A 16,992-nucleotide genomic window follows, 5' to 3' on the forward strand; every position below is an offset into this window, starting at 1 on the left:
TAAGTTTTGAACATGTTCTTCTATAATAGTTATGCTTGGAAAAGGTTGAAAATCAATATGGATTTTCCTTTCATTGTTAACATCAACTGCGGCAGAGAGATATGCTAAGGCATCGGCGTGACGATTATCATTGAGAGAGCGCTGGTGAACTGCAATGGATTTGAAATGAATGGATAGTTCATGAATGTTTTGGACATATGTAGCCATCCTATCATTTCGAGCAACAAAAGATCTGCCAATTTGATTCGCAACAAGCTTTGAGTCAGTGAATAACTCGATCTTTGTCACCCCCAGGTCAAGTGTTGTTCGCATTGGATAAAGAACCACTTCATATTCAACTTCATTATTTGATGCGCAAAATCCGAGGAGAACAGATTTTTCAATTTTCTCACCATCAGGTCGGATCAAAACATAACCAAGGCCTGAACCTTATTTGTTCTTGGAACCGTCCGTGTGTAGAATCCATAAAGAAGGGTCAGCACTTGTGGAAGGATCGGCCGATCCTTGTTGTGGATTAAGAGGAGGTTCCTGAAACTGCTCTTCCATGGTCGGTATGTCATCGACAGGAAAATCTCCCATAAGTGATGCCAATGCGTGCCCTTTCTCAGATGATCGGGCTTTGTAGAGAATTTCGTAGGCACTCAAATATGCTTCCCATTATGCTAATCGGCTCGAATCAGTATTTCAAAGAACTTTTCTCATGGGGTATTCAGTGTAGACATTGATGATACGCCCTTGGAAATAAGGCTTCAATCTTCGTGCAGTATGGACAAGTGAGAGAGTTATTTTCTTGATCTTTGAATACCGTGCTTCTAGAGCTGTAAGGGTCTTACTTATGAAGAAAATTGGTTGTTCATTTTCATCATCAATGAATAAGATGGCACTCACAACTATTTCTGATGCTGCCAAATAGATGCCAATTGTTTGTCCAGTGATCGGATTATCAAGAATTGGCGGCTGTACTAGGTATTCTTTCATTTTCTAAAGAGCTACGTCACATTCATCTATCCATTGTGGAGATCCCTTAATGGCTTGAAAAAAGGGGTGGAGCCGATCTGAATATTTTTGAGATAAATCTACCCAAAGCGGCTATCCTACCCATAAGTTGCTGGATCTACTTCTTGGTTTTTGGCGAGGGCATTTTGGTAATTGTATAAATTTGATTAGGATTAGCTTCAATGCTTCATTTGGTCATAAGATATCCAAGAAATTTACCCGATGCTAACCCAAATGCACATTTTGATGGATTTAGATGCATTCGAATATGCATAAGTCTATCAAAGAATTTTTGCAAGTGATGATGGTGTGAAGACTCTTCATGCAACTTGATGACCATATCATCAATATAAGCTTCCATAAACTTGCCTAAGAAATCTGAAAATGATGTATTTATGAATTTCTGATATGTTGCCGGTGCATTTTTTAAACCAAAAGGCATTACCTTCTAGCAAAATAAGCCTTGGTCTGTTATGAAAGTTGTAAGTTCTTGTTCATCTTCGGCTAATGCAAGTTGATAAAATCCCATTGAGGCATCCATAAAAGAAATTTGTTTAAACCCTGAAGTTGCATCAACCATTTCAGAAATACGAGGCAAAGGGTACGGGTGAACAGGACATTTTTTTATTGACATCAGTAAAATCAACACATATTATAAACTTTCCATTTTTCTTAGGGACTACTACTACATTGGATATCCATTTCGGATATAGTATAGGCCTAATAAATTTAACACTTAGAAGTTTGTTGATCTCTTCTTTCACTTTGAGCTTTCGATCAAGAGCCATTCGGTGAGGCTTCTAACGCACTGGCTTTTATGTTTTGTCGATATCTAGCCTGTGACATGCAAGTGAAGGATCAATCCCAGGCATTTGTTCGACCATCCACGCAAACACTGTGCAATTTTTCTTAAAAAGCTCAATGAGTTCATCCTGTTCTTTCTTGGAAATTTCCACAGAAATAAAAGTGGTTTCTTCTTCCTTGTTGCCGATCTATACTTCGAGGAGCCTGTCGATGGTCGGGGGCCCACCCAAACGCTGCTCCATAGCGTTTATGCATCCAATGGAATGTTGTAATTGCTATTTAACCCCATCGGCATTTAGGATGGTGTTGCCCTTGACCTCTGAATCTTTATAATCTTTGAGCACATATTCATGGCACTTCAAAGCTGCTATTTGATCACTTCGAACTTTGCATACCATACCATCACACCAGAACTTGATAGCCTGATGGAAAGTAGAAATGACAGCTCCCATTGAGTGAATCCAATCTCTTCCCAAAATGACATTATAAGAAGAGTTACAATCCAAGAAAAGAAAATCAATTGTAACTTTTTTGTTCATTAATGTCACCAGAAGGAAGCATCTACCAATTGATTTTGCCGCTGTCCCATCGAAGCCAATGATAGGATTTGGATTGGGAATTATCATTTTCTCGGGGAGATTGAGTCCTTTGTAACAACGCTTGTAGATCACACTTGCTGAACTACCTGTATCGATCATGATTTTCTACACATGATGAATTCCAACAAAAGTTTGTATCACAACAGCATCACAATGAGGATGGTGCACTCCTATCAGATCATTGTCAATCCAACAGAGAGGTCCTTCCTCATACGTCTCAATACCCATACCGTGGAGAAAATTGTATCCACTATAAACATGGTGGTGGTTGAGATCAATGATGTAACGCCCGTATTTAAAATACGTATTTAGTTATTAATTTATTAATTAAATTATTTATTTAAAAATTTACTAGATTGGATTTGGATATGTGGGCCTGGTTTCTGGGCCCGAGTCTGTGTTGGGCTTGGGTTTCAAACCTAAGTATATAATCACATTGTTCTAGATAATAGAGTTCTTGGAGAATAAAAAAAAATAAAAAAAATGGAGGCAGAGACAGAAACTCGTTTGCTGGAGGGTGGAGCGCGACGACTCGGGCTAAGAGGAATTCGTCGAGCTGTTAGTTAAGGTGAGTAGATAGTTTTTTACTAGTATACAGACAAAATTCTACTGTCAAATGTTTCCGTTCATTTTCTGTTTGTTCGGCTATGGTTATTCGGCTAGATAATGTTAGTGTAGCTTTTGTCAAATATATAACTGTTGAAGCTTGGAGAAACCGTTAATGGCGGCGAGCCAAAACCAAACGGTTGTCCCGCGGTAACGGTTTGGTAATCGTCAGTATATTATTTGAAACTGTTTGTGTATTCCTCTTGTTGTATTGATTGAGGTTGGTTGGTTTGATGTTTGGTTTTGGGTGATTGTGTGATGTCGGGGAGGCGAAGCTTGGAGAAATCGGTAATGGCGTCCCCTGTCATACTGTGGGTTGAACTGTTATAGTTTTTGCTTGTTTGGAAATTTGTCGGTTTGAAAGGGGTTGTTGGTGATGGGGTAGTGAGGGCTGTCGAGTGGAGCTTAGAAAAGCTATTAATGGCGGCCCGAAATTCTTTCCAGATCTAGTTTTGGTGAAGGTTGGATGTTAGGATTTTAGGTTTTTGCCTTAATTAAAGTGGTAGGGGTTTTCGCAAGGGATTAAAACCGCTTGGTTGAATTGGGTGGTCGAGTGAAGGTTGACGGTGGTCGATTTTGGTGGTGGTGGAGGCTGCTGGAGGAAGGAGATGACCGGTTTGGGCCTGGGGCTTAGGCTTGGGCCTTGGTTGGTTTCTTTGGGCCGGTCTATTTTGTTTTGATTGGGCCCGGTTTTGTTTTAAGTTGTGGACCAGTTTTAATTTAAGTGTTGGGCCGGTTTCAGTTTAGTTCTCCGGGCCGAACCCATTTGTGTTTTGAGCCAGTTTCAAATTTTGGTTTTTGGGCTAGTCCATATAACTTGAAATAGATCTATTTGGGTCTTTAAACGTTTAGACTTTCGGGTTCTAAGGTTTGGGTTTGGGGCTTTGGCTAGTTGGGTCCGAACCATGACCTTAGCCCTGAGCCCAGGAACCATGCACCTTTGCCCTTAGCCATGAACCATGGCTATGACCCTGAACCGGTTGAACATGGAAACAACAGTTTGACTTCGACCATGATGTGTTGACTTTGACCTTGACTTTGACCATTGACCGTTGACTTTGACCATTGACTATTGACTTTGACTTTGACCGTTGACTTTGACCATGTGTGTTGACTTTGACCTTTGACCGTTGACTGTGGAATGTTGACTTTTTCCAGTTCTTTCACATGTTTAAGAATACGGACAAATGTAGTAATAAAATATTGTCGAAATTGTATAACCTTGTTTGTCATTATCTAATTAAGTTTTGATGTGAGTAGTGCAATATAATATTGGCACGTAACTAGAGGGGAATTCTGATAATAAGAATTTGATATATATATTTTTATGAGTATTAAATTATATACGGACTTAGATTTATGGACTTTAGTATTGGGATTTGATTGTGGACTGTGGACTGTTTAATTGTGTTACATTTTATGTTGTAAATTGTATGGACAAATCAAATGCTAAAATGTTGTGGAAGCTTGTATAAATTTGGTTGTCGTTATCTAAAAAAATGATTTGACGTTGATATTGTGTATATTTTGACACGTGACGAGATAGAAACTTTAGGAGATATAATATTCCAAAAACGCTATAAAAATGTATGTGTTACGTTTGAAGCAATTGTGACATTATATAATATGTTGGGATATATATATATTGAATGCAATAGTTTTAGAGAAATAAATGTATAAACACTCCATTATTATATATGTGAGATGCTACTATGAGGTAGTATAGTATTGGTGAATATTTGCCCACGGGATTGTGGCTGAGTGCAATAATATATTGGCACGTGAAAGAATGAAAGTGGTTATGAGATATAATTGAGATATTTCTAAATATTGTGGCTTAGTGCAATAAGGTATTTGACCTGCACGTGATATAGTGGAATTATTATGAGTCATAAATGTATGACATTTGAATAAATTATGTAACGAAAATCCTAGAACCTAGCTACCACAACTCATGTGATTTGCCCTATGTGGGCGTGTGCAATTTGATTGGCCCTTCTGGCGTTTCAGTGAATCTGAATGGCCTTCGGGCGTAAGTAATGTGATTGGCCTTTCCGGGCGTTTCGGTAAAATTTGAATGGCCCCCGGCGTAACCCGAATAGTAGCTTGATTATTCCGTTCGCAAAATAGAACGAGACGCGCGATATTTTATGCCAAATAGTGACAGTACTTACATAATGGCTTTCGTGTGAGGGTTACCTGGTGTGCGGCATCCCGCTCAAGGTAGTTACGCATGGAGTGGTTCATTATGTAAGGGGAGGCATGTGGATGTACATGTTCGGCGTTGGGAAGCGATTGTGGTAGCCAGGGAAACTAGGTAAGACATAGATACGACGTGATTTTAGGGACACGCAAAGAAATCCTTAATAATATAATTATGGTAATATCTTGGTTAATGATGTATCTTTAGATAGATAATTGTATATGGTTTTGCAGAAGGGTGGGTCAAACTAATTACTTGGGCAGAGACGACCCACTCTGTAATTGAGCATGGAATGTGGTACGTATATAATACGTTTGGTTGGTTATTTGTTTAGTTGAACCTAAGGCGCCTCGATGGAAGAACTACCTGCCTTATTTATTATGTGTATAGTTTGTTGTGTGGTTTGTGGGAAGTTAAGACACCTCAATGGAGGAACTACCTGCCTTAATTATTGTACTTAAGGATGTTATATTAGTCGTTGAAAGTTAAGGCGCCTCGGTGGAGGAACTAACTGCCGTATGGTTTGGGTATATATTGGTATAAGTATATGTTGTATTTTAGGGCTACTCACACCAGCATTTTTATAATGCTGACTCGATTTGCATGTTTGCTTATCGGGTGTGTTCATTAAATGAACATAGTTGATAAGTCTTGACAGGTTAAGTGTTGAAGAAGATTGGTTGCTGCTTGTGGTTTGCGTTAGCATCGCATTTCAAGATAGGCTTTGTTTTCCTTTGAGGTGATATAGATTTTCAGTTGGGATAAGGTTATTTGCATTTTCATTTGTTAATTTTTGTAATAAAGAGGACTTTTGTTTAAGTTAAAATTTTTATTGGTTTTTAATTATCCGCATATTTAAACTGTTTATGGGTTTTTGGAAGTGGAGAGTGCGTCACACCTCGGAGATCGAAGAGTCGGGAACAAATAATGTTTTTCCAAATTCTGTCGAAATTCGGGGTGTGACAAGTGATCTTGGAGTGATTGAAATTCTTGTGTTGGTGTTAGACATTGAATCAACTCTGGCATGACCGACTTTGATTACATTATGTGCGGTCATGACTAAAGCTTGCTTCGTTTTACCTAGCACGTAATCCTGGAGCATACCCTTCTCGATCAAACCTTGGATTCTACCCCTTAGAGATCGACATTGTTCATTTTCATGACCAAAATTATTGTGGAAATTGCACCACAGTGATTTGTCACGTGTAGCTTTGGTATCTTCGAAAAGAGGAAAAGGTGGAGATAAGATATTCTTTCCCTTAATCTTCTCATAGATAACATCATACTTCTTGTTGAGGGTGGTAAGCTTTAACTCGGGAAGTTCATTTTGTTCTTTTTCGTTCCATTGTTGTGGCCTACCATCACTCTTGGACTTTTGATCAGTTGTTTGTTAATACTTCATTTTTTTACTCTATTCCTACAGCTTGCTTATTCGATCCCTATCTCTGTGAACTCGTGTTGATGCATCATCTTCAACTTGAATAAACTATTGAGTTTGTGCAAAAAGTTCATAATGAGTTGTTGGGATGCCTTTTACTATAGAGATGTAAGCGCCGTCCCTATCATAATTAATGCCTTCCTTGAAAGCATAAATGGCAAGAATATCAGATGCATTAGAAATTTCAGCAATTTGCTTTACGAAATCTCGCAAAACAAACTTACTAAACTCTTTTTAATTTTGAATAGAGAATCAATTTTTTTGATTATTTCCAATTGTGGACGAAAATGCTCGGCAAATTTGTAAGCAAGATCAGTAAAATTGTGGATGGATCTTTCTAGAAGCATGTTAAACCATCTTATCGACTCAATATTTTTTAGTTCTTTCCAGTTATGACGAAAATGCTTGGCAAACTTGTAAGCAAAATCTGTAAAATTATGGATGGATCTTTCTGAAAGCCTGTTAAACCATCTCATCGACTCAATTCTAATGAGTGTAAATGGGAATAACTTGCAAAGAAGAGCATTGTCGAAAGTCCATAAGATCATCTTGTTTCTGTAATTAACAAGATGCATCAAAGGATCTCCATTAATCTCATCATACTTTTCGAATTCTGGCTACTTAAAGTCATTATAATGAATGGTTGTTTGGATTTAGAGAGAGAAGGGAGAATTAATACCACTCTCTATAGCAAGATTTCGAATTTTGTTTTCTCGTGACTCCTTATCATTAACAGCCTTCAGTATCATCTCATGGAGACATCGTTCAGAAAATGGAATATTCTCTTGACGATGGTCACGACTGAACTGTGGACATTTTGGCCAAGAGTTCTTTGGAGGAGGTGGAGTGAGTTCTCATCAACTCGTCCATGCAGGTGAAGGTGACTGAGCCAATAGTGGAGATCGGTTCCTTCGTCTCCTATGGTGAACTTCGGGAGAATACGGACGGAGTGTTAGACTATCACGATCATTTTCTTGACCTGTTGCAAGTGAGTCTCCATCTCCATGGCTACCATTGTCAACATACTTTGGCCGACAATGAGCTCTTGGATTGGGACTACAACTTAAGCGATTAGGATGTGAACTGGAATTGCTTGGTGAATAGTTTTATTGTCGAGATCGGCACATACTGCTGTTGGGACAAGGACTTGTAGTGGCTTGCCTACCCCTCCTAGAGCTTGGGGTAGGAATTTCATTGGTTTTTCGTTGGTTGGGTAGTCTACCTTGCCGACCTGTATGGATATTTTGCTGATCTCCCTTAGTATGGTTCGAATCGGCTAAATGTGTTTTCTTCATGAGATCTTTCGTGAGTTGACAATCCCTCACAGGGTGGTCGGCATCAAGGTCGGCATAGGAGTTTGTGGATTCACTTACGATTACACTAGAAAGTGTTGGCTTTCGGCATTGCATATTCTGTTTGCACGAAGCCTTTCGTAAGGGACTTGCACGGTTTCTCTTGGTGTGGGAGTTTGTGCTTGGAGTCTTTGACAGAAATGCTTCAGAGTTCAAATGATCCCAAACATTTTTTGTCGTGGACCCTAAATCATCTTTGAGAATTTTATGCAACTATTTCTTCAGATTTTTATTCTTGCTCTCCAATTGTTAAAGACGACGGTCTACCTGAGTTGTTGGATCAGCTACATAAATACCCACTCTCTCAGTCGCAGATGGCTGAGGACCATCGGACTTGGAAAGTGAATTCCCAGTAGAAGGTGAGTGTTGAACTTGAGTGGCAAGAGGAGAATTTTCACCGTTGTTTGTTTTTCGTGATGCCATTTACGTAACTTTGTTGTGGTTTAGGGTAGGACCACAGACGGCCCCAAATATGTTTCGACAAGATTTGCCAAAACACACCAGTTGGGTCGGAAGTGATCTTGTTTGGATGAGATTGCGAAGGAGATGTTTGTTAGGGAGAGTTGAGACTGAACTTCGGTTTTGAAGTTGCCTACGTACCCAAATGTGGTATTATCTTGGGATCAAGTCTCGATTGTATAGTTCTAGAGATTGACGAAGATTGGATTTTATAGAATTGTGATCAGTTACTTCCTCATCTCCAGTAAGTAATCCAATTATAGGATCAACTTGGATAATAGTTGGAGAACTGTCACACGATCGATAGTGTTATTCTAACGAATCTTAAATGTGGACGAAGTTGTGGAAGTTGTTTGACTCGCAAAATATGTGCACAATTGATATTGATTTTACGTGTAGGTATGTAGGCTTTGAGCATAGGCTTTGAACATGGGCTTTGAGTGTGGGCTTTATTGTAGATAAGCTCTGAGCATGGGCTCTAAGTGTGTGCTTTTTGGGCTCTGAGCATAGGCTTTATTGTAGATAAGATCTGAGCATGGGCTCTGAGCGTGGGCTTTTTGGGCTTTGAGCATGGGCTTTATTGTTGTAGATAAGCTCTGAACGTGGGCTTTTTGGGCTCTGAGCATAGGTTTTATTATAGGTAAGTAAGTAGGCTGGTTCTGAGCGTGGGCTCTGAGTTTGGGTTTGTATTGAATTAGGCTTTTATTAGGCCACATTTGTGGGGGTTGGAACAAACACCTATACCCGAAAGCAAACAACAGCAAACAAATATCGAAATCATTAATTTAATAACCAATTTTTGGACTCCAAAAGATGGAAAAAAAATTAGGACATGCAAATGTTATCATGTGAATAAACATTAATTGCTTGTTTTCATTAATCAGATGACATCGATAAATTCATGACAGAGAGAATAACTTTTCACACTTACACTCGAAAACTTAAACATGATTTCGGATTTGATGGTGAAAGACTGCTGGAGAGCTGCACCAGGGCATGGATAGTTTCATGTGATAAAGAGTCGTTTCATGTGAGAGAGTTTAGAGAGCATGAGAGATGAGATCGAGGGAGACTGCACTTGGGTTGAGAGTTCCTGCGCAGCTACAAAAATGAAACAAATGAACAAATGGGAAGAGAGTTTAGATGAGATATGGAGATGAGGAGTTGCCTGCTTCTTTTTCTTTTTATTTGTTTTAGAGAGACAAATGGTTTTAATCGTGAATTTTAAATCTTATCAGCTAATTTAATGCCATTTAATTGTCTAATCTTCCTCAGCATCTGGTAACCTTTAAAACTCATGAAGGGATAAAGAATGTGGTTACTTTAACAATTTAATGTATACCTTGGCCTCAATCACCATGTCCACTTCAACTTGCTCCGGCATAGTTGAACTCAAAGCGAATTTAAAGGCACCAAAACTGATAAGAGAAAAATAAGAATGCTTCCCACGACAGACTTTTGAAACATAACATAAACTCAATTAAAAATCACTTAACACAGTCTGAAACCGTGCTTTGGTAAGATGAACAACGAAGCACCGTTACAGGGTAGACGAACAACACTGAGAGTTTTAAAGAGAAACAACCAAAGTTTTATAAGATGTAGGAGTTAGTACCTGTTGAGAGTGTGAAGTCCACTGCTGACAATGACAATGAGCAAAGTAAGGAGATGTGTGAAACATGCCTTGATCAAAATAATCCCAATTGACAGAGTCAGACAGTTACACAGACACACTCAAATTATAGAAATTGATATGATTCCTTTGCAAAACCAAAATCCGCTTGAGCGAGGGTAAATGGAGGGGCAGAAAGAGGGAGACGGAGAACAAAGAGTTTATACTGGTTAAATTAGTGGGAAGTTCGGCGGGCATTTTAATAGCTGGCGTTTATTAATTCTAAATGGTCGAGGTGTCTTGAGTCTTGACCCTCGATTTAGACCCCCTCATATTGAATCCCAGTCGTTGGGTATAAAAGCAACCCTCTTTTGTTAACTAGACTAGTTAATGCCCGTGCCTTCGGCATGGATTTCATAAAAAAATAAATAAAAGAAACATCTTAGATAAATATAAAATTAGACATGCATTTATTGTAATGGAAAAAAGAAATTGAGAAGTAGGCAACTCATAAATTATAATGTGCTAGAAACCAATAACTTATTTAGTGACAAAGAGTAGTTTACTTTTAAAAATAATGTCACTAATTCATTGAAAGCATTTTGAAAATAGGTAAATAACATAGAACATTTTGAATAAAGAAAACATAACAATTACAAAATTATGTTATTAAAACTAAGTAATTTGCATTTGGCATGAACTCGATGTATAAGTCAATTTGTATAAATCTTCGGTGCACATAGGACTTGGCACAGATGTCTTAGTCTTCAAATTTTGTTAGTAAACATTTTGTCGCTCATTAAAAATTAATTTTGCACTTAATAAGTCATTACAAATGGTCATTCATTGAGCATAAAAGTAGTTATATATAAAATGGAATACATTAATGTAAATGTCGGAGTATATGTAGCAAAATTGAGGAGTCTCAATATTAAGTAATTAAATGCAAAATGCACCCACGATTGGACTAAATATTACATTACTTTTTCGTTTGATACCTAAAACCAAAACCATCGCGAACTGCACTATTCAAAACTATAATGTGAGTATCAAACTATACAACCTAACCTGTTCAAACATCCAAGGATGACCGCTATTTATCACTAAACCTTGCATTGGAATTTCAACACAAATTAATGAACTCCTCAGCACAACAACTTCCATAAAGTGAACTTCTCTAATGGACGCACCTCATGGAAAACTTGAACATCCAAGATCCAAGGTTTGTATAGCTCTTTAACAAAAGATGCACTTCCTATCACTGGATAATTAATAATTGTTCATAAAACCATGTGTGTCATTAAAAACTATAGTTGTCACAATATAATGTATCATTGACCTTTTCTTCACCACCACTTTCCATACTTTGCTTGGCTATTTTTTGTAGTACTCCAATTCCTTCCAAAAAGGCAGCACACCTGAAAGTTGAATGCCAAATGCAACAAAATAAATCATATCATACAGTGCATTATATATGCTTGTATGTAACACGTGTTAAATAAGTAAAATTTTATACTTAAAAATGATCACAACTCATTTGCCTTTTCACTTCCTGCATGACATGGACAGGGGTGGTCATGAACTCTTACAGACTTGGCTTGCAACTACAACTACCCCCATATATATAGTCAAATATGAGTGCAAACCAAACAGATCTATGACATTGTTTTTTATACCATGGTTTATACCACGCCCCTTTACAAGATGAGTTAAAAGCTAATATTTTGTGGATATGATCTCCTAACTATGGATAGATTTTCCACAAAAATTCGGCTCATTTGGAAATCTCTAACCTAATTAAAAATTGTTGACAACTTTAAATTTTTTTTAACAGCACCAATTTTTCGATTTTGTAATCATCTTTTGACATTGTTAATCATCATCACATAAGCTGAAATTTTGTGCAGGTGGTCTTCAAGATTTGTTGGACATATCCACTAAAAATTAGGTTCTAGTTCATCTTGTGGGTGAAGTTGTGGGCCATGGTATAAACCATGGTATGAAAATCATGGTATATTAATCCCTCCCATATAGAGAGAGAGAGAGAGAGAGAGAGAGAGAGAGAGAGAATTTCATATTAGTGGTGATGCTAGGAGAGTTATGACATTGATATAATGAGAGAAAAACCAAGAAGAAGAAGAATTTAGAAGAGAGTAGGCTATAATAATAGGGTTAGAGTTCTTGTATTTTTAGTATTCTCTACCCAGAGTTACATACTTATACTAAACTAAAACCTGATAATATAAAGTACTAGATATGGATGTCCACACTTATAGAAACGTGGGACTTTCCATATTTGACATATTTTAACACTCCCCCTCAAGCTGTAATGCCGCAAACTTGCAAATTGCAGCTTGAATGGCAGAAAGAAAAGATAAGAATGCAGCTCCCCCTTTCGCATAGAACTGTCTTTAGTTGAAGAACTCGAACAACTGTTGAGACGTTCTGGAAGTGAAATTGTCGATTTAGGCAATGGCAAACAATAACAGTGATTTGATGTGAGCTTCTTGGCTGCTACTACCAATATCACTGTTGAAGTCTTGCACAACATAAATTGCAAACAATAACACTGATTTGATTTGAGCTTCTTGGATGTTACTACCAATATCATTGTTAAAGTCTTGCATAACATAAATTACAAACAATCCTGCTTGATTTGGTTTGAGCTTCTTGGCTGTTACTATCAATATCATTGTTAAAGTCTTGCATAACACTGTTCTGGGTACTCCTGAATACTGAATAGTGAAATTGCAGTTTATGCTTGATTGCTACCAGCTGAATACTAAAGAGTCCATATTCTCCTTGATCGCTACTTGGAAACATGAGTACTAAATAGTGGGGATGTCACCTTTGTTGAGATGCAAGAAGTGAGTTCGCCAAGACATGATGGAATATGGAGACATGTTAGCTCTTCCACATCGTCTCCATATTCTCCTTGCCTCATATACTACTCAATGTCCTCATATCTCCATAATCTCCCCATCAAGTTGGAATATACAAGGACGGAGGTGGAACATACAGGGCTTGTCTATTCCGACTTGAACGAAAGTAACCGAGCACCACAGTGGCACAAAAAAAATGATAAACACGAACTGGATAATCCCAAACATGATGAGGATCACAAAAAAATGCGAACATAATAACCCCAAACATGATGAGGATCACAAAAAAGAGCGCGGACTGGATAACCCCAAACATGATGAGGATAACCAAAAAACGCGAACATAATAACCCCAAACATGATGAGGATAACAAACAAACGCGGACATAATAACCCCAAACATGATGAGGATCACAAAAAGAGCGTGAACTGGATAACCCCAAACATGATGAGGATTACCAAAAAACTGCGGACTGAATCAAATCTGGCTCAATTTGATCGGCTAGGTGTTCTTCAAGTGAGTTAAATCAGTAACACGAACAAGATAACCCACATAGGAACTCTTGAATTCCATTAGTCAGTAACAAATCTCCTTTACTGAATTAAATACCATATATAGGTATTTGGACCTTTATTATCCACCACTAGATTACCATACAAAATCTCTAAGAAAGTAAACATATTTACCTCCTGGAATGGCAATAGCTCAACGTGTTCTAAGACAGAGGTCATAGAAACTGAGACAGAAGATGGTATCAATACCAACTCCACAGAAGCTAGAAACCCAATCATCCATAACGACATACAATCCTGGACGAGAGTGTAAACTAGCTCCCAAAGGCTTGATACTTCAAAAAACTCGGAAACTGATGTGTGGAGGCTAGAGCGTGTGTGCGCCTTCACCAAGACATATTGGAGCGCGCCCGCGCTCTTTTCTCATTCAACTTCAAGTACTCAGGGAGCGTGCGCCCCTTAGACCTGATTATACTTGAGCGCATGCACGCCCTCTTCTCTGAATAAAAAAACAGCGAACAGTACTAAAACCAACCTTTGGCGTGCGCGCCTAGCAAAACGGCTTAGACTAAGCACATGCGTGCCTCGTCCAATACAAAGAGGTTGTGCCCCTCTTATCAATACTATGACAGAGAGATTGCGGAAGACGTAGACTGCGGAAACGAAACAATACTAAAAAAAACCAATACTGAGAAACTTCGGATCTCTCTCCTAGCATTCTTCAAACAAACTTTAAACACCAACGGAATCTTGAAAACTTACTTTGAACCATAGAAAATAATAAGACGAGAGATTCTGGAACTCATAATACTTAAAGATGAAGATGAATAGTGTGATGAATAGTACCTATTAACAGTGTGATGAATAGTATCGCCGATGAACAGTGCGGTGAAAAGTATCGCTGGTGAACATAGCGGTGAATAGTACCGCCAGTGAACAGTGAAAGATTGAAACTTCAATTGAGATATAAGACCTTCTTCTTGTGTGAAAACTTGAAACTTAACTTGAATACTAAAAAACTGAAAAAGAATTGATTTTTTTCTTCTTCTTGTATACTAATTTTATGAGATACCTCTCCTAGCATACCACTAAACTTATATTTGAACCTAATGCTCTGATACCATATAGAATTTCATATTAGTGGTGTTGCTAGGGGAGTTATGACATTGATATAATGAGAGAAAACCAAGAAAAATAAGAATTTAGAAGAGAGTAGGCTAGAATAATAAGGTTAGAGTTCTTGTATTTTTAGTGTTCTCTACCCAGAGTTACATACTTATACTAAACTAAAACCTGATAATAGAAACTACTAGATATGGATGTCCACACTTATAGAAACGTGGGACTTTCCATATATATATATATGGCACCAATTCAAAAAGACTACACGGTAAAAAAAGAAAAGAAAAAGGAATTGTTATAATGTGTCGTACTAATAGCTACAGGATTTCTACTCTTATAATTCAGTAGAAAAACATAATCTATACCTAAAATCAAATAGTATACATGGATGGAAAGAGAAATTTGCATATAGATTCTTATATTTACTATTTCTCTCATATACATGTTCAGTTCAGTTTTAGGTTTGAACAAATAAAAAAAATGAAGCCCAAGATTTCAAATGTAAATGACTAAGAAAATAAAACCGAAGAAAAACGAAGTGAGCGCACCTAGGAAGAAGAAATGTGAGTTTTCTTGAGTGGAGAAAAGGAACAGATGAAGTTTTGGTGTTACCAACAAAAGAACTTAGTAATTCTAAAGCCTAAGCTTGTTATAGCTTAACTTCCACGTACATTTATTTATTCATGTTCTTCCCTTTCTGTTAAAATTCAAGAATGATGATACATACAGAAATATTAATAGAAATATAATATTAACAAATAAGAAATAGAAAATACAGAGTATCTCAAGACTTGATTGCACAAAAGCTAAAACAATATGCATTGAAACAACTCTTAACGAATGAAAATAAACTACATTGAAAGTACTTCTAACACCATCAAAACATTATTAATGTCACTGTGAATACCTTGATTCTCATAGCAAGCTAAAGCTAGTGGTTCTCATAACCAAGGAAAAATGAACTCCGACTAACTTCAAGAAACTATTTCCAAATGCTTTTAAAAAATTGTACAAAGGAACTGCAAGGGAAAATATAAATATATGATGCCAATAAAGGTGTAACAACATGTTAAATGGATTAGCAAAGTGTACAATATTCAGCTCATGATTATGGACTAGTCCATCAAGGTAATCGGCTACCCCTATTCACTTCCCTAAAGACATGTGAAAAAGTTATGTACCCAAAATTAACCTTTTTCCTTTCAATTGCAACCACCACATCTCTACAATACCATGGAGGTTTCTCTATCTTGTTGATTGCATTAATAGCTCTCATGGAATCTGATTCCACTTCAACCTCCGTATAGCCCGAAAGCACACATCTCTCCAAGCAAGCATCTATCGCCTTAAGTTCTTGGAATATCATTGATATATGTCATCCACCCCGTAAAGGCTGCAACAACTAAACCATTTTTTTCTCTCATCACCCCCCCCCCCCATGGCTTGGCCCATTTTTGTTCAAGGCCCCATCAGCATTCACTTTGATTCTATTGTCCCTAGGAGTGTCCCAGGAACAATTAGATTCCACTTGCTGCTTAAACTGAGTGGTTATGTTAAGCCTGAGGGAAATGTTTCTAACCATCTCGGTGTCTCCGACATTCGATCTTATTACTTGGAGATAGTTCCTTAAGTCATGAACCAACTTGTGAAACACTGCCTCCATTGGCTTAGTAGTTTGGCGAAACTTCTTGTCATTCCTCTCCTTCCATATGAAGTTGACCGAAGCACAAAAGAATACCTTATATATCTCACCCACTTATGGTACTTTACACAATCTCAACAAAGATTCTCATTCCCTATTTGCATTACTATTATCTGTATAGATGCCCAGCAGTCCTTTTACTCTTGAGAAGAAATCTTTAGAGTATTGGCACTCAAAGAATAGGTGAGCAGAGAATTTCCTACTGGAGGAACAAAGACAGCATGCCGACTGTGTGAGAATTTTCTTGCGGACTAACCTGTCTTGTGTGGGCATATTGTTCGAAAATAGCTGCCAAGTGGTGAAGGAATATCATGGCATCACCCATCATCCCCACACCATTTTACACCATCTTTTCTTCTCTCGCTCAGGAGACAAAGCTGCGTAAGCACTGCTTGAGGTAAAATTTCCACTCTGATGAGGTGTCCAGACTATGAAGTCAGCGTTAAGGTGCTGATTTATCTCCACTGCCATTATGCTTCCCTTCAGTGTAGGAGATTGTATCCCTTGTACTTCATCATTCCAACTTCCATCAGTCATGAGAACACTCACTTTAGAGTTCAGGGGAAAATTCCACACAGCCAAAGCTTCGACATCTTGGATCAACGGAGATCGAGAACACCATATGTCATGCCATAGGAGAGTGTTTTCCCCATTTGCTATCGAATACTTGATAAACTTCTTTGCCACCACTCTAGTGTTCAACAT

General features: G+C 37.8%; 1 protein-coding gene across 1 annotated transcript; it reads right to left on the reverse strand.

Moving 5' to 3' along the window:
* Positions 1-16,611: 16,611 nt before the first annotated feature.
* Positions 16,612-16,992, reverse strand: LOC147509183 (uncharacterized). The gene has a single exon (XM_086597730.1). It carries the CDS (start codon positions 16,990-16,992, stop codon positions 16,612-16,614), a length of 381 nt encoding a protein of 126 aa, XP_086453856.1.

This window comes from Coptis chinensis, chromosome 3, assembly GCF_015680905.1.
Source record: "Coptis chinensis isolate HL-2020 chromosome 3, ASM1568090v1, whole genome shotgun sequence".
Taxonomy (NCBI): domain Eukaryota; kingdom Viridiplantae; phylum Streptophyta; class Magnoliopsida; order Ranunculales; family Ranunculaceae; genus Coptis; species Coptis chinensis.